This window comes from Dermacentor silvarum, chromosome 10, assembly GCF_013339745.2.
Source record: "Dermacentor silvarum isolate Dsil-2018 chromosome 10, BIME_Dsil_1.4, whole genome shotgun sequence".
Taxonomy (NCBI): Eukaryota; Metazoa; Arthropoda; class Arachnida; order Ixodida; family Ixodidae; genus Dermacentor; species Dermacentor silvarum.
This window is the reverse complement of record NC_051163.1, coordinates 98,109,787-98,127,384: the sequence shown is the minus strand read 5'-3', so window position 1 is coordinate 98,127,384 and position 17,598 is coordinate 98,109,787. Positions and strand designations below refer to the sequence as shown.

The 17,598-nt window shown below is 48.4% G+C and overlaps 2 protein-coding genes and 1 long non-coding RNA gene across 3 annotated transcripts in view; all 3 read left to right on the top strand.

The window, feature by feature from the left end:
• The window catches only part of LOC125941074 (uncharacterized), a 28,724-nt gene extending 26,453 nt beyond the window's left edge, over positions 1-2,271 (top strand). Inside the window, exon 5 of the mRNA XM_049658000.1 lies at positions 2,099-2,271. Coding sequence (XP_049513957.1) covers positions 2,099-2,271 — 173 coding nt within the window. The remainder of the gene's footprint in view (positions 1-2,098) is intronic.
• Positions 2,272-2,314: 43 nt separating this feature from the next.
• Positions 2,315-11,661, top strand: LOC125940758 (uncharacterized). Its single transcript, XR_007463964.1, has 3 exons — positions 2,315-2,442; positions 5,170-5,251; positions 11,447-11,661. It is a non-coding gene; the product is annotated as an uncharacterized LOC125940758 (long non-coding RNA).
• A 1,993-nt stretch (positions 11,662-13,654) lies between these two features.
• On the top strand, positions 13,655-16,993 carry LOC125941073 (uncharacterized). Its single transcript, XM_049657999.1, has 2 exons — positions 13,655-13,790; positions 15,353-16,993. Exons 1-2 carry the CDS (start codon positions 13,731-13,733, stop codon positions 16,991-16,993), a joined length of 1,701 nt encoding a protein of 566 aa, XP_049513956.1. The 5' UTR covers positions 13,655-13,730.
• Positions 16,994-17,598: the final 605 nt, after the last annotated feature.

The window sequence follows — 17,598 nt, the reverse complement described above, 5'->3', positions numbered from 1 at the left end:
TTGAGCGCAACAGGCTGCACACCCTCCATCCCACTTGGCCCTTGCTAGCCCGTTCACACGGCTCACAGTTCGAGCGTGTAACTGGAATCCCGCTGGAGTATACACGCCTCATACCTAATTGATTGTATTGATTGTATGGAGAGTTTTAGAAGAGGGGCCCCGAAAGTTTGGGGCCCCAAAGAGCTTTGCGGATGTTAGCGTTGGGGCATGCAGGAGTAAAGAGTTTTAGAATAAGGCTTTGCGTTTGCGAATAGCGTCTTGCGATTGCAGCGCCGCTACGGTGTCAAAGAAAAACTATTAAAAATATTAACACTATAGCATTCTATGATAAGAAGAGTAATTTTGACTTTTGTGTTTTTGCGTTTAATTACAATTTAGAGGTTATTCTATTAGCAGCACACGATTTATTGCGCTTAGTTTTTGAGTAACCAACTTTACGTGCCTTCACCAGCCAGGCTGATCCATCTTAGGCCTATGATAGGGTACCTACGAGCCATGAAATAGACAATCGAATTCGTAATCAGCGGCGTCTAATGAATCAAAGCCGTGTTAGGCCTACGAGCCATGAAATCGACAATCTAAGTCTTAATCAGCGGCGTCTAATGGATCAATCTTCATTACACATGTTAGTTCAGAGAAAGCGATAACCGCTGTCACTTCTCCTAGCTTACTAACTTCACGCGCTACCGACGAATCGATCCCAGTTTGGTGCTCCGTTAGAGCCGTAGCTTCGATGGGTGCCGCCATGTTTGTTGACGCAAAGCTTTTAGGGCAGCTTTTGGGGCTCCCTCTAAATCAGTGAAAAAGCGTGCCCGACGCAAAACGCAAAAGCAGTTCACGTCTCGCGCATGCGCAGTGGCTTCGACACTATTTCTTTGGGGCCCCAAAACGTTTGGGGCCCCTGTTCTAAAACTCTCTAATGCTCGGGGTTATGACGATATTTTTTTTGTTTCTGCTAATCTCAGCCTGACAGTTCTCAATGTCATTTTTTATTTCTTTCTCTCAAAGTTTTCTACAATTATAACAACCCCCAACTGCTCACAGTACACACCTTCGATTCTTCGGCGACATTGGAAATTCGCTTAAGTTGCGTAATGTGCGTGTAAAATGATCCAGTCCACCGCGCCAACAACCACGTTCAACGAGTTTCCAATAGAATCCATCTGGCCTGCACAGCACGAAACCTTCTATCCATGTCGTGCGACGGATCGGACGTCGTTGACAAATATTAAGCACTTTACGGAAGTCATCGTCATCGAAATCATCATTCTCTGAAACTTCGTTGCGCCATTTCACGATGAACCAACCGTTATGTGGCAGGCCTCTCGATCTCCAACATGTGCTGTACCTTGCTTTTCTTTTCTTTCTACAATGACACATATCCACTGCGGAGGATTGGCCTAGATTTGGATAGTATTACGAAGCTGTTGATACTAAAATTGGCAAAATCTATACTTTTAATGAAGAAGAAACTTCTGAGCGTTTTCTTGTTCCTTGCCGCCGTTCCGGCAGCTCGCTATAAAGCTCCCTTGAACTTCCTTTTCGCATTGCTGCGTTTACAACAACTGTTCCATATATGGCCGCTACCACAAGTTCATTGATTAATGGTCACATTGCCGTGCCATAGGGGTGGCCGTCTCTGCTGCGATTTACTTTTCATGTCATGTGTGTGTGTGTGTGTTTTGTTTTAGATAGATACTCTTCTTGTAGTTCCACTGCCCATTACGTTTTTTTAACAGCGAAGCTGTTTTATTTTGGCGCACATTTTTACATTTATTGCCGGTAATTTCGTATTTTGACGTGTGGCCGATACCACTCGTCAGCAGCTAGGTGTCACGTGTAAGAAATGAACATCATCTATTACATCGACTGTGCTTCTATAGCACGATTCTTGGCCAATCCCCTGTTGTGGATATGCACCATTTCAGTCGATCATCATTACCTACCGGCGTTTCAATTCTACGGCCCGCTTCTCGGCCAATGTCGAGCTGTGGGTATGCGCCAATATTTGGAATCAGTATCGACATTCACCAACCAACTGGTCACGCGCTCGCGGCGTACCATTGACCGTTAGTGTTAACGCTTTCTGCGCACACAGGTGCTCTGCATACAGCCATGGAGGAAGAGCACGCCGCCACCTCACCCGTCACCTCACCCGTCACCTCATCCGTCACCCCAGCCGCTGCCTCGGACGCTGCCGTCGCCCCCACCACCGCCGCCACCGCAGCTACCAGCGCCCCAGGCGAAGCTTGCACTCTCGGCGTCCTCTGAAGGGCACGCCGCGGAAACAACGACCACCGGTGCCGGTGAAAGCTCTGTCCGTCGACGGAGCTCCAAGCACCACCGTAAAGGCGGAAAGAAACACCAAGATAAAGCGCAGACATCGGACATTGACCAGTCACAGCCACGGCAGCCACAGGAGCAGCTTAGTGGCGTGGATGGGTAAGCCCTCGGCCCCGGGTGTCGCCACCTATTCTTGCCCCGGAACGAAGGGCTGCCTCAGTGACGTGGAAGGTAGGGGTCGCCTGCAGCCTCGTAGCCGCTGGGGCACCCCTTTCTCTATAAGAGTGTCAGCGGTTGTGGATTCATTCCAGTCCGTTTTGTCCTTCCGGCGTTCCTGCGACGTCGTACTTTCGAAATTTAGAGGCGGAAACTTCAAAGCAGTTTCCAGAGCAGATGTAAATGTCTTGCTGTGAGGGCAAACGCTCTTGAAATATGTGCACCCATTCGCATAAATCATAAACGCCCCCTACCTTATAACGAAAACAATCAAATAATTCGCCAAATTGATGTTCTTCGAGTCTTAGCGTGTTGCAAACAGTTGTAAGCGATTGCTGGGAACAGTAAGACGTAACAACTTGCACCTTTTTCTTAATCGTGATGCTGAATGGAAACATGAGTCTTCGCGAGAACGTTTGTGAAGTTGTTATTTGCCCAGAGCACTGTTCGGACGCGTTCATGGTGACCGTCGAAATATTTCGGGGCGCGTTAGTTTCTCGCTGCATTAGCGATTGATTTCACGACCATATTGGACGCATCGAAACAGTGCTTTCAAATGCAAACTCGGAACCGCAAAATTAAAGCCCCTTTCCTACCACGAAGATATCTTTGCATTCACATTTCCTGGAACTGGAAAGCCCGTGAATCTGCGGTCCAACAGACACAACTACAAAAGAATTTCGGCAGCAACAAAAAAGTCCGCTTCCATTCCAACCTGGGAGTGTGGATGCACCGCGAAGCTGTAGCCGACATCAGACGAGGTTAGACAAGCACCACCACCACCAGTGACATACGTCACGCGCACGTGTATGGAAGTGCAGCATACATCCTCATTCTTGTAGTCCATCCGCCAAGCGCAAGTGCCTCATTAAACTAATTAAAATTTTCAAAGTAAACTGCGTCGCAGAATTCGTACAGTACGACTTGCAGAGAAGCTACAGACATGATAGCTTCGGATTGTAATCTGAATTAGAGCACTGCACGGCCGATTTTTTCCGCCCAGGCCCTGCCCGGGCCCGTTTTTACGTTGGGCTGCCCGTCCCAGCCCGACCAAAAGTTTTATGGCGAGAGCCGGGCCCGGCCCGGGCCCGTAAATAATCTACGTTACCGGCCCGGCCAGCCACCCCTTTACCTTAGGCCCGAGCCCGGCCGAGACCGAAAAAGACATGTTTTTCAGAGTCGAGACGCTCGAGGATAACTCGCTGCACGTTAGATACCACCAGAAAGTCTCAGCACATCTGTCTCTGTCGCTTAGTATGAAGACAATCCTACACCTAATCTGCGTTGGTTGTGTATCACATACAGCTGTTATACAGTCCGGCCTCGGTTACTCCCGCCCCGCCGTGCCAGCACTAATACAACTAGCACTACCGCTCAGCGGGAGAGGAGCTCACTTTGCATCGGCGCCATCCGCGAAAAAGGGCGAAAGAGGCAAACAAAGCTTTTCGCTTCGAAATGTGGGCTACAGGTGGTCTACGCCCAGCGACGCTTAAGACGGCCAACGCGTCCATGATGGCCGTGGAAATGGGTCACGAATTCCGCTCACCTCCTCACATGGGAGTGACAGCTCCATTCCTCGCCAGCTATCTGCTTCTACGAATATGTATTTTGCGTACCGGCTACCCAGTGAGTCGGAATCTCGATTTCAGACTTTGGGCTTGTAAGCGCCTTTAGCTTTGCTTGGCTAACAGGGAGCTCTGTATAACAGAGCGTCCTGGCTGCTTCTATTGCAAGCGTTTTATATTACACGATTTATTGCGAAGCTTGTGCAATGTATCGAGCCGCACTTTTGCCATGGGACAAGGAGTTGGGAGCTCAGTCAAGCAGAAGCACAGACTCTAGTCCCGGCCCCTCTTTTTTCATAAGAAAAATAAGCTTATTATACACTGACTGATTGGTTGGTTTATTAATGCGAAAGCAATATATGCCCCATTACGCGAAAATCGGGTGTCGTCGTCGTACCGAAAATGGCCGACGGCATAAAGAGCAAGAACACGTCCAGAAATGCTCGCATTGAGGTCAAATTTCTCACAGTGGTTCCTGTAAACAATGTAAATGATTGGCTTTGGTAAGCAAATTAGGCAAATTTCGTTCTGGGTGGGGATCCAACCCGGGCCTCCCGGGTGCGAGACGAGCACGCTTTCCCGACGCCATGGCGGCTCTGCGGTTCTGGCTGATTAAAGGTGTGTCCTAGTGCGTGCGTCATTGCACACGTCACTTCGCAGCCATCTGGCTGAGTAAAGGTGTGGCCTATATAGTGCTTGCGTCATTAGACAAATGACGGCGCAGCCAATGGGGAGTAGGTGGCGCCACGTCATAAGTGTATAAAATGGGTGTATAAAATAAAAACGTTTCAACAAAGGGACTATAATGCTGTCACATTCCCATGCGTAAGCAGTCTGAAGTGTCTCTGCCGAATTTTGATTGATTGATTGATTGATTCATTCATTCATATGTGAATGTGGACCAACGCGACAGCCGCATCGGTTGTTTCACCATGTGCGAAACGTTTCCCACTTTGTGGAAGTGCTCTGGGCATTTTCATTAGACATTTTATCGCGAGATGCACCGCTTACGCCCCGCCCTTGACTCTCGGCATCACAGTACATCGATAACGCTCTTTATTGTCCGATAGACCATCGCACTCACAGGTGCTCTCTCCCACCGCAGAGTGACGCAAGCAGCTTCGGGCACGACGCTTGCGACGTCACCGTCCCAGTCATCGGACAAGGCGTTGTCGCCTCAGCCACCGGTGGGTGTCAAAAGCTTGCATTCTTACAGTATGGCACTTTAGGCCACGAAGTTTAGTATCCCCACCTGGAGTGAAATGTTCCAGCCTACATGTTTCGCTGGCTGGAACACTGAGCCACAGTTTGCTTACTCGGCTAGCACACAGGATTAAACAGTTCTTTCATCTATGCTTTCAATCATCCTCTACAGTCATGCATTATGATAGACCATCAAAATTACGTCAAGAATTTAGCAAGGCGGAGACTGCACTGGATCGAATCCCGGCCACGGCGGCCGCATTTATATGGGGGCGAAATGCAGAAAACACCCGTGTACTTGTATTTAGTTGTACGTTAAAGAAGCCCAGGTGGTCCAAATTATTCCGGAGTCCCCCACTACGGTGTGCCTCATAATCAGAAAGGGGTTTTGGTACCGAAAACCCTATAATTTAGTTTTTTTAATTTTTAAGGCGGACAGTATATTTTGCTATCCAGGAAGCTTGTCCCTTGTTATCGACAACCGCTGACTATCGCATCAACAGCGAGAAGATTGCTCTGGGACCTTTTACATGTTAGTATCAATGTGCTCATACCGTACTTCCTGCGGTATGTCGTATAAATCCCATGATGGTCGTATGTGTTGCTTCGTGTTCGTCGAAGTCTAACTTGGTGAAAAGAATTCATTGGCAATTTAGAGGTAAATGCGTAATGCCTTAGCATTACGCCACACTTCTGTGAGGTCCCGGATGCATACTTTAAGCCGCGTTCACCACATTGCTTAGTGTTGTTTCTGAGCTCACTCGACACACAGCCTGCCTCTTCGAAAAGGGAAAGTGCAACTCATTGTGGTCTGGAGCAGACCGCCGCCAGTTTCACTATACAGGGCGTCACACGTGACTTTGGCCAAACTTTAAAGATATGCAAATGCCCCTTAGTTGGACCGAACCAAGGTAATGCTGTTGGCCGTCGCTTGGAGATACTCAAATTATCTTTCTTGCATTCAGCCTAAGAACATAAGTAGTATTAATTAATTAATGAACTTCTATTCAGTATGTACCAACTGACCCAGACTGCTACTCTTCTCAAATATTTTAATTAGATCAAAAGTGTCAATGAGAAGATTGTAGAGCAACATAAAAAACTCCCGATACAGCTTTCTGTTGCTCAATACGTGCTACATAAAGTGTTTTTCCGAGCGGGAAAGAAACCCGCGAATACACGCAAAGTATCTCGAGTGGCCAGTTGCGCGGCAATTTTGCGTGTATTTGCGGGCTTCTTTCATGCTTCTTTCATTTCTCTTGATTATTTTCTGCATTTGAATTTCAACCACAGCTAATTACTTACATAACTTCCTTGGATTCATTGCCTGCGGGATTTATATGGTCGTAATTAACAAAGATTGTACTCAACTAAGAGGTATACCTCTATCTCATGACAGGTTTCCCACACTTTGAATACACGTTTTTGCACTTGGACACTCATTATGCGAACGCATTAAAAGGCACTGCACTCCCCTAATTAAAGTTCGCCTAAGTTTTATTGCGATAGCAATTATATGGACACTCAAAAGCAGATTTCTGCCGTCGGCGTCGCCGTCGCCGTGAGGTTCCGTATGACGTCATTTGGAGATGAAATCGTCGCCGCGCGCCGAACGCTGTATGTGCGAGTGAAAGGGCGCGAGGGGCGCGTCTTTCACGGGGAGTGAACGCACGGCGGAGAACAAACGCGCGTTCTGCGCCGTGCTCGCTTAAGGGCTGCAGAAGTAGGCGTCTCTTTTCTCCTTTACAATCACCATATATGTAGAGCAAACGCGCCTTCTTCGGACGCGCGAGAGGCCGTGGGGGAGGGGGAGGGAAGGGAGGCGACGTTTAGCTGCGGCACCAAGTGCCTATTTATATCAGAGGCTCCAGCAACAGTCACCAACGCCGCACGCATTTTGAGCTAACGCGGGCAAAACGCCGATGGCGTCGACAACAGTTCTGCGTGTTGTTTATCTACCGCACCTAACGTGTTATTTTGCAGATGCATAGCCGCGGTTTCACACGTGACCTTTTTTATTGCGATAGCAATTATATGGACACTCCAAAGCGGATTTCTGCCGTCGGCGTCGTCGTCGCCGTCGCCGTTGCCGTCGCCGTGAGGTTCCGTACGTCAACGGCGATGAAATCGTCGCCGCACTCCGGACGCTGTATATGCGAGTGAAAGGGCGCGAGGGACGCGTGTTTTCACGGGGAGCGAACTAACGTCGGAGAGCAAACGCGCGTTCTGCGCCGTGCTTGCTGAAGGGCTGCAGAATTAAGCGTCTCTCTCCTCCTTTAGATCAGCATATATAGAGAGCAAACGCGACTTCTTCTATTGCGCGAAAGGCCGTGGGGGGACGGGAAGGAGGGAGGGGAGGCGACGGTTAGCTGCGGCACCAAATGCGTATCTATATAAAAACGTTGCGAGGCGAGAAGGTGGGTCAGATTTCCGACGCTGCTCGACGAGCGTCCCATTCTGATCTCGTCGAGTGAGTAAGTGAGTAAACTTTTATTGTTCGTAAGGGGTGACACCGGAGCTCCAGTACCGCTCGTAGGCGTCCAGGGAGCCCGATGTCACCCCAAGGGGCGGGGGTTAGTCGAAAACCTCCGAGCCGCCCCCAGAGGCACCGGCAACTGTCACCAACGCCGCGCGCGTACGGTGCGAACGCGGGCAAAACAGCGACGGCGTCGACAACACTTCTGCGCGTTGCTGGTGGTGCTGCATGTCGAAGTTTATACAGCTGATAAAACCACTATCCTTACTCCGTATAGCTCTCTACTAATTTGCTATCGGAATTGATGCTTCGCCTTTCGGGCGAAACTGCGACATTTTTTTGAAAGGTCCGCGTCACGTAGAGAACAATGATGTTTGCCGTAGCGAAAAAATGAAAAAGGCCTTTATAGCCTGCTTTCGTCTTTTATCGGCAAATAAAACAATGAATGCTTACGTGAACGTGGTACCAACACAGCTTAAAATTAGGCCATTTCTACGGTGCTATGCAAACGCATGATCGACCACTGCGCACTCATTGCAGAATCGTGGTATTTAATGTTCTCTCTCGGCGTTCGCCGTCCTAAAAACAAACAAACAAAAAATAAAGAAAGAAAAATTATCTTGTCCTTTGTGTCCCTGGGTGCCGAGAAACATAAACAACGCACGATTTCCCCCCCCGTTGTAGGCTGCTCATATGTAAGCAAGGTACACCACACTTATTATGAGGGGTAACAAAACTTTGCAGTGTCTATAGACCTGACCCAGAATTTTTTTGAAGCATTCTCGTTCGAATCGCATTACGGGTAACGTCTAAATAAGAAAGACGCGAGATGCTTACATCACAGTTGTCTGGATATAACAGTGAATGTAATAGTAAACGGCCAAAATCTCACTGAACTAACGGAGCAGGCTGGTTTGGTCAGCGAAAAGCGTACAAATCGAAATGATATTCGGGAGACTTACGTACCAGAACGACAACGTGTTTATTAGACACGCCTTAGTGGGGGACTCCCGAGTATTTTTACCGCCTGGGCTTCTTAACTTACACGCAATGCACTGAACGCGGGCGTTTCTGTATTTCGCCCCCATCGAAATACGGCCGCCGTGTGCCAGGATCTGGCCCCACGAACTCGTGCATAGCAGCGCCCTACTATAGCCGCTAAGGGACCACAGCGGGTAAAACTGTAGTCCAAACAGCTCTTGAAGATCGCCGAAAGGATTCTCTTTGATGCTGAGGCCAGTTACACGTTGAAGACTTACCAGAGACGCTACCATACCAGGCGCACAGCTGGCTGCAACTAACACTTTCGCCACTCCTCTCCCGTATTCGAAAGTGCGGCTGTCGAGGACCAAGTGCCGTGATTTTGGTGCATACATGCGGTTGCTTTGAGAACGAGTCACCACGCTTTAACGACCGCTCCGGTTCCAGAGGGGCTAACGTTTCCGTCCACTGCCTCAAAGTAGTCGCCGTTCAGGCAGCTGGCATAGACACGGTAAGGTAGGAGACCGCCAAAGTTCGTCTTCCTCCTTGTTAAACAGCGCGTCACGATACAGAGGACGGCAAAACACGTGGGACGAAGACAAACGCTGTCTTTTGACTTGCCCGAGTCAAGTGCTGTATCTCGTTTCGTGCTGTTTCACTAGACTACGCTGCAGCAAAATCTGATGAATGTTAAAGGAAAAAGCACAATATTGGTAATATCGCTTAATGAACTGTTAAAGCAAAACAAAATATCCTCTTATTTAAAAAATAAGCGCTGCAACCGACCTAAATTACGCGGCCATACGATGGGAACCCTATACTACCCGGCGGCGCCATTGCCGACGCACCCACGTGACCCAACTTAACACGTCACTAGCGCGCTGGCAGTTGACGGCGCTATGTTATGTTCTCGCGTAGGGAGCCTGTATGCAATCGCTTGCATGTAGGCTCCCTAATCTCGCGCCGGGTAGGAACTGTAAACTTTTTTACAGCTAGCGGTTAGGTAATTTAACCTAACGGACTAATTTAGAGCTTCGACACAGACAAAAAAAGTCATTCCGCGAAGACTGAATAAACGTTTTGACCTATAGGAACTCGACTGGCACAGTCGAGTTCAAAAGTACAAGTGTCTGTTCCAAGGTGACCGTAGTCACTACCAAATATACCCATCGTTTACACCAGTCCTTGCTCACAACGTAGTTCGTGAGTCGTAATGGCCTGCATGTAAGGTGAGCTTACCGAAGAAATAGATATTTCGAATCTATTGAGCACCAGTTGTCGTCCTATAAACTTGAACCGTTACGTGCCGAACCGGTGACCACTATTATTTTCTCAGCTTAGTTTCTGTTTGGGTTCAGGCAAGTTCCCTGAATATCAGTTCTGGTTCCTATTCAATTCCAGCCAAAATATGCTCCGAGTACGTATTACGCCTTGGGTTCGGCTCGATATATGCCCTGTCTCAGGCACTGATTTTCTGCAATCGGTGACGTAACTTCCTGGGCAGATGTCTCGTCTAATTAGGATATCTGGAGCATACACGGCGATTCTATTAAAGTATTGATTATCCTTGACACCAGCGAATCAAATACCGTCTGCCCTAGTTGGTTGAACTAATCGATATCTGCTCTTAAGCCGAGATTGAACACACACAATGGCGAGGATGGCATTACAGATTTTTTTCTTACTACATGAAATTCTGCATACTGTATATGTTGCAAAGTACATAATTATATTGTTTCTGATCGTGAGGTGCGGTTCTGATTTGTCTCTCAGAAGGTGGGCGTTCGGAAGCTGAGGGGACGCAGCATTTTCGCCACCATTTCCACTGCTATATGCAAATTTCTTCATGAACTGCATTTGTGAATCGAGACAACTCAAACGTACTCAACCCCTGTTGAGCAGGTGCATGGAAGAAAAACACTCATATTTTATTCAAATAGCGCGCCATGTGCCATTATCTATGTATTTTGCCTGTTGGTAACAAATGAGGCTATCTCAACTGTCGAAAAGGATCCCGCCGCCTCCACACATGCATCGAGCGTTTTGATAACAGTGCACGATTAAACTGTGATTACAGCATGAAACCATCCCTTTGAAATGGGAAAGCACATCACTCTGCCTTTTAGGGGATGGTAACGACGAAAAACAATGACAGTTGCGTAGAGAGCTACAATGCTGGGCCAGGGGAGCGTCTCTTTCACCCGTTGCATCGCCTCAAGAAACAGCGTCATTGCCTTCGACAGTTTATATAGTTGCAGGTGATTTAGCGTTGGGCCTACTGACCCGTGGAAATTTCTGCTGAACGCTCGACCGCACAATGCTTCCGCGTCTGAAGATGGAGACGCGCACTTCAATACCGCACGCGATCCCACGTACGACCTGTCGGAACAACCAAATAGTTTGTTGTACGAACAACCAAACCGATACCAACAGCGTCTCGCAGACGTGTCACATACAAGCATTGTTTGTAGCACCTCGTAGGAGCCGCCGCTTACTACGTGAACCCTCTTTAAAATAAGTTGACATAAACATTGTGCTCCTGCTCAATCCGACACACATTTTCGCTATAATCAGTCTACATAGATTGATCTGTATCCTACTCCAATGCCGGCCTTGTAATGGATTGATAGAATCATGGATGAAATGAAATGAAATAGTGCTAGTGCACGAGCATGCGGTCAAGGTTGGCGGGTGCACTCGCTTGCATGGTGACGACCGGCAGGAGCCGCAAGCGGCGGTCGAGGTGAAGAAAGCGGCCGGGCGCGCAGGCGACGAGGAAAGGTTGGTTGTCTCGGAGCGCCGCGACAGTCCGCAGCCGACCGCCACCACAACCTCCGGACTGCTGGAGTACTGGCCCCTGGCCGCCACCATCGTGGTGCTCGTGGTGGTCATCCTGGTGCAGTTGCTGATTGCCGCACCTATCCGGCTGCAGAGGGCGCCTCGGGCCCACCGGGGGGGTAAAGTCTGCGAGTCCGAACCATGCCGCCACTACGCGAAACTGATCGCCGGCACCACGAACCTGAGCGCGTCGGCGTGCGACAACTTCTACGCGCACGTCTGCGGCAGGTACGTGCACTCGTGGCAACAGCGAGACGGAGCACCAGATTTCTTTCAATGCGAACTAGTGTGTACTAGACAAGTGCCGACCATTAATTTTCTCAATTTATGGCCTCCTGAGGATTCCGCAGCTGAGGGTTCCACCAATGGCAGTTTTGAACACGATCACGTGACACAAAGGTTGGCTGCCTTGAACCTCTCTCCTTAGTATTTAAATGAAAGGCGATGATTTTTGAGGTGATCTGCCTTTACTCGGCAGTGTATCGATTCTACTGTCCTACCTCTTAACCATCATTTGTTCTTCGAAGAGAACATTAAATTATCCCCATGCCTCGCATGGATCATATCTACCTCTTCGTGTGCCTTACAGGAATAGGCGGGGGTACCTACAAGAAAAGTTTAGTGCGAGAAGCTAATGTGAATGTTGATTCATTTCTGACAAGCTTTACGGGAATATTTCATTACTACTTACTGCGTATTTAGAGGCGATTTCTGATTATATTGAAGAAAACAAAGAAAATGGTGTGGATAGATGACGTTGAAACTCATGACGCTGCTAAGCTGCATATACAGCACTGCCTTCGCCTGCGCGTTTGATTCCTTCTCGCAACAATAATAAGATTCGTGATCTCAAACATACGCCATATTAATATATTGATTTGAATGTACTGCACGATATTATTCTGAGATCGTACCGTAAACATCGTATCTATATTCTACTGCCAACCTTGCTTGTTACGTTTGGCACGGTTTGTTAAGCAGCTTTTAGGACTGGATTTATCTTGCAAACCACAGTTTCGCATAGCAGGAAAGCTTGTTTATTTATTTATTTATTTATTAGCAGGAGCGTCAAAGTGCAAAAAAGTGTATGTGTGTTTGATGTGCGGGAAGCCGGTCACGTGGTAGAGATAGAGAGGGGATGGGAGAGCTTCGAAGAGCGTGATGTATCCATGTATATATATATATATATAATATATATATATATATATATATATAAATATAGGTACCTACATACATACATGTATGTATGTATGTATGTATGTATGTATGTATGTATGTATGTATAACTTCAAAGAAAAGGACACGACGTAAGTTCGCGTTGCGCAGCATATTTGTGACGTTTTGGACTGGTGGACCAGCCTTTGTCAAACATTTGTTTTTGAGAAAGCCGGAACGTCAGAAGTATACTGTGTAATACCAACGTACGTCGTACTCTTAGAACGTACGAGTACCGACAACGTAACTTAAAGCGTAAGGTGGTATTGCACAGTATATTTCTGACGTTCCAGTGCTGACACTCGCCCTGCCATTTTGAGGATCGAAGTGCAACTGACGACGGTTCGATGCATACCACCGGATGTTTCAATACACACACACACACACACACACACACACACACACACACACACGCACACGCACACGCACACGCAACGCACACGCACGCACGCACGCACGCACGCACGCACCACCACGCACGCACGCACGCACGCACACACACACACACACACACACACACACACACACACACACACACACACACACACACACACACACACACACACACACACACACACACACACACACACACACATATATATATATATATATATATATATATATATATATATATATATATATATATATAGTGAGCTCCATGAGCAATACTTCGCAATGTGGTGAACGCAGTTTAAATCATGAATCCGGGATCTCAAGGTACGGTGTAATGCTAACGCAGTTATCTCGCATTTGCGGCAAATTCGTCATCGCGTTTTTATTTATATGTAACATACAGAACAGAAAAAAAAGCACGCTAGACTGCAGCCATGTCCTTTGCGTCCTCTGCTTCTATATGACAAAGGTGGGACGCATCTCACTCGAGGAAGGGCGACAGCAGCGTCCTCGCCGAGTCCTGGCGACGGTTGGCCAGGAGAGCAGCATCGCTGCTCAGCATGGTTCAGGACAGCAGGGGCAAGCCGGAGCCCGTGCACAGGGCTTCGCACTTCATACACGTAAGAACCACGGCGCATATCACTCAGAACGTGCTGCTATCGCTCTGTTTAAACTGGAAAATAGTGAGAAAGCCAGAATTGCTGAAATGGGTTGGTCGAGAATGCTAGAACAGACGTAGCGTTCCGATTTTTCCAGGAGGTGAAAGGGAATGTCTTCGTATGGAAGCCGCACTAACTGTGTCCGATTATTCAGAGGAGGCACACAAAATAAATCATTCACTAGTGTGATCAAAATTTGGAAGTTTATTTACGCATGATCCATTCCTTTGTAGAAAAAGAATCTCCTTGTACTACAATAAGAACACATAGCTCTAAATAACAGAGCCAACAGATACATTAGGTCCTTGCTTTTGACTTAATTACGTTGACTGAAGTGAGAAAAACCAATGAAGAGAGATTTAATTCCGCATTCACTGTTCTTGCGAATTTTTGACCGAGAGGTGCAGTCGGTGGTGATCAAGAGCAGATAAAGAACGTAAGAGGACTCAGAGGATTTTTAAACAGGTTCTTGCTAGGCTCACAAAGACTTGGTGAAGCGACACCTTGCTGATGGCTGTATTTAGGCTATATAATGATATCATACCAGGTAACAGCCAAGAATCCTACCATGGGTTAAGATTACAGCAACATATTACATCGCCAGGACAAACGGCAGCTATTAATTGGGGCTGCCTAAGGATTGTGGCCCGGGGGGACGGAGGGGGAGGATGAGAGCAACTCTGACGCCCCCCCCCCCCCCCCCCTCGAAATGGAGGCTGATGAATGCAATACATAAGTAGGGACAAAAGTATTAGTTGGAATCGATGCTACATGTGGCTGATGCGCAGAGAATACAAATTTATTTTCGGTGGCAGTATTCGGTAACACGTTGGCATTACAGCACTTTGGTACATTTTCTAGGTCAGAGTTTAGTTTATTGAAACGAGATGAAACGATATGTCTGTGAAACGCAGATAAACATCATCACCTTGGAGAATATGTTTTGAGCATAAAAATAGTCATTCAAATTCTTTATATATATATATATATATATATATATAAACAGAAATGGCCCCAGAGAGATCCGTGAGGCACTTCAATAAATGTTGTTTGCTGTAGTGAATAAAATAAACATTACAAATACAAGCAACTTCTTTGTTGTATCAGTAGCCTTTTAGAGAAAAAGTGCCGGAACAGAAATGCCGATTCTCTATAGCTTAGTGAAATGACTATAATGGTCTGTACTATCAAATGCCCGGGGTAGACAAGTAACAATGAGTGTGCGCGATTCCTTCTTATATTGACTTCTATTAATCCGGAAAATTGTGAGCAATATGGATAAGTAAAATATTCCTGCTCTATAAAACACAAATGGCAAAATAACCTATTATTAAACAATAAAACAATTAAAAAGACAGATGATTAAAAAGTTACAACGTAATTTTTGATCCATATATTTCAATTATTTCTCGATAATATTCCGAGAGGTAGAACGCATAAAGAGGGGCACTGGCTATTGTTCTTAACGCTCCCAATCTATTTTACTACGCGTCTCAATTTTGCACTCACCCGACTAAACGCAGACATGCTTGGACATTATCAAAGTGCCGAGGGCGCCCGAGATCAAGGAGGTCCTCGAAAGGGGCAACATCACTTGGCCAAAGAGCAACGAGCGTCCGGACTTTCTCGGGGCGCTCTTCTACATGGCGAGACGGGTGTTCATCCCAGTCGCTTTTGATGTCGCGATTCTGGAGACGGACGCAAAAGCGACATCGACATCAAGGACCCTCTTCTTCGGCCTGCCCTCGCGTTTCCTCGGTCAGGCGAGGGCACTGGTGAGGCTTCGACGGTCGGGCAGGCTCTTCGACCACCTGCGCCTAACCTACGAGACCCTCGACCTGGCCGTCAACGAAACCAGGCTGAAAGAAATCGCCAACCACTTCGGCTACTTGGGCGACTTCTTCACACGCTATGAGGGGGCGTCCGACTACGTCACAAGGAGCGCCAACGCGTCCTTCTTTCTCCAGTACACGCCCTCGGTGTCGAAAGCTCGCTGGGACACCCTGACGAAGCGATACCTCAATGCCTCGCTCGTCCACGACCAAGACAATCTCCGAGGCGGCGTGGCCATCCAGGGCGCCGACGTTTTCTCAGCCGTGTTCGAAGTACACGCTAAGCATGGCGAGCACGTGACCGACGACATCGTCGGAGGCCTCTGCGTGCAGGCGCTCGTCGGCTACACGAGCTCCAACCTTCTGACAAGCCTGCTTGGAGGAAGTCGAGAGCTGGCCACCGAGTCCGTCTACGACAGGTGCTTCTCGGACGCGTACAGATTCTACGGCGCCGCCATCGAAGCCTACTTCCACCCACCGCTGAGCCGCGAGGTCGTGGATCTCCGGCGAGTGGCTACGCTTGTCCACGAGGCATTCTCCGACACGCTACGCCGCCGCTTCGCGATGCCTGGCGTCGTCGCTTCCGGTTCAGCGAGTAAGAACTCTTCTTCAGCGCACAGGAACTTCGACTTGGCCCTGTCTAGCTTGTACGGTCTAAACACGAAGACGTTCGCTGACTCGTACGACCGTTATCCGCCGGAGACGGACAGCGGTCTGTACAACTGGATGCGGCACGCGGCCTTCGCCTCTGCCAGCGGCAAGTCGCGTACAGGGGTGTCGCTGTGGGACTCCTTGAACGAAGGCGTTGGACGCGCCGCAGGCAGGTTTCGAAACTTCCGCTTGCGCCTCGCGCACATGGAGGACCCCTTCTATGCGGTCAACGTCAGCGCCGCGGTGCTGATGGCAGGAGTCGGAACGCGCTTGGCGGCGGCGCTCTTTTACGACCACATCGCGGTCAGCAGCCGGGATGACCCTTCGAAGGTCTACACTGAGAACCAGGAGTGCTTATTTCCTGGGACCGGTGGTGGATCGTCGGACCTGGAGATTCAGGGCGCCGTAGCCTCCATCGACGTTGCCTGGTCTGCACTGAAAACTGCGAGCGTGGCGAGATCTTCCACCGGCACGGCCATCGCCCCTCGGGACTCCGGTGTGGCCTTCCTTGCGGATGAAGAGCTTTTCTTTTCCTTCTTCTGCTACCTGCTCTGCGGGGAGCCGGACGGGGAACGCCTGTGCAATGTGCCGCTCCGTCACAGCAGTGGCTTCGGGCGCGTGTTCGGGTGCGAGAGCGTGTCGGCGATGAACCCCGATAAAAAATGCCACATGGGCGTGTAGTGATCATGGTGCGTTGTCTGTCTCTGTGTGCATGAGATGCTCAACTTAGGTGGTGCACAAGGCTTGCCTGTGCAAGCTTAAGTTTGAGGCAAAATTTTTAGGCGCTGAGCAGTCGTGGTGGAACTAATTTTGTATTGGGCTATAATATATACGTAACAAGTTAAAAAGACAATGAGCAGAACGCTCACCAAATTTGCGTTGTCTTGCAAGGGTTTGTTCAAGAACGCCGAGAAAAATGGTGTTTCCTTAAGGGTTAGATGTTACAACTCCTTAAAAACAACACCATTTTCGTTGCCGTGCTGTATAGCGTGTTTCTACATGAATCTACTACTCGTCCAGACGAGATGAAGTCCAATTATTGATTTCATAAGTCGCCAGGCTTAGTCTGTTTGTTTTACGGCTTAGTTTGATCGATCCGGATAGAATATAGACGGATTTTCCTAAGGGCAAGTGGCATGATGTTACTTTTTTACAGCAAAGCTGTTTCGTCAGCAAAACTATCCGTCAGCTCCGTCCGAGAGCTGACGCGTCCAGATGATAGTGCGAGACGAGTTTCCGGCTAACACCGGACGCCAGTAGCGCACCCAGGATCTCTACCAGGGGGG

Coding starts and splice junctions, on each gene's coding strand:
- LOC125941073 (XM_049657999.1), top strand. CDS start 13,731: ATGGTTCAGGACAGCAGGGGCAAGCCGGAGCCCGTGCACAGGGCTTCG. Junction 13,791..15,352: donor GGGCTTCGCACTTCATACAC/GTAAGAACCACG, acceptor GACTAAACGCAG/ACATGCTTGGACATTATCAA.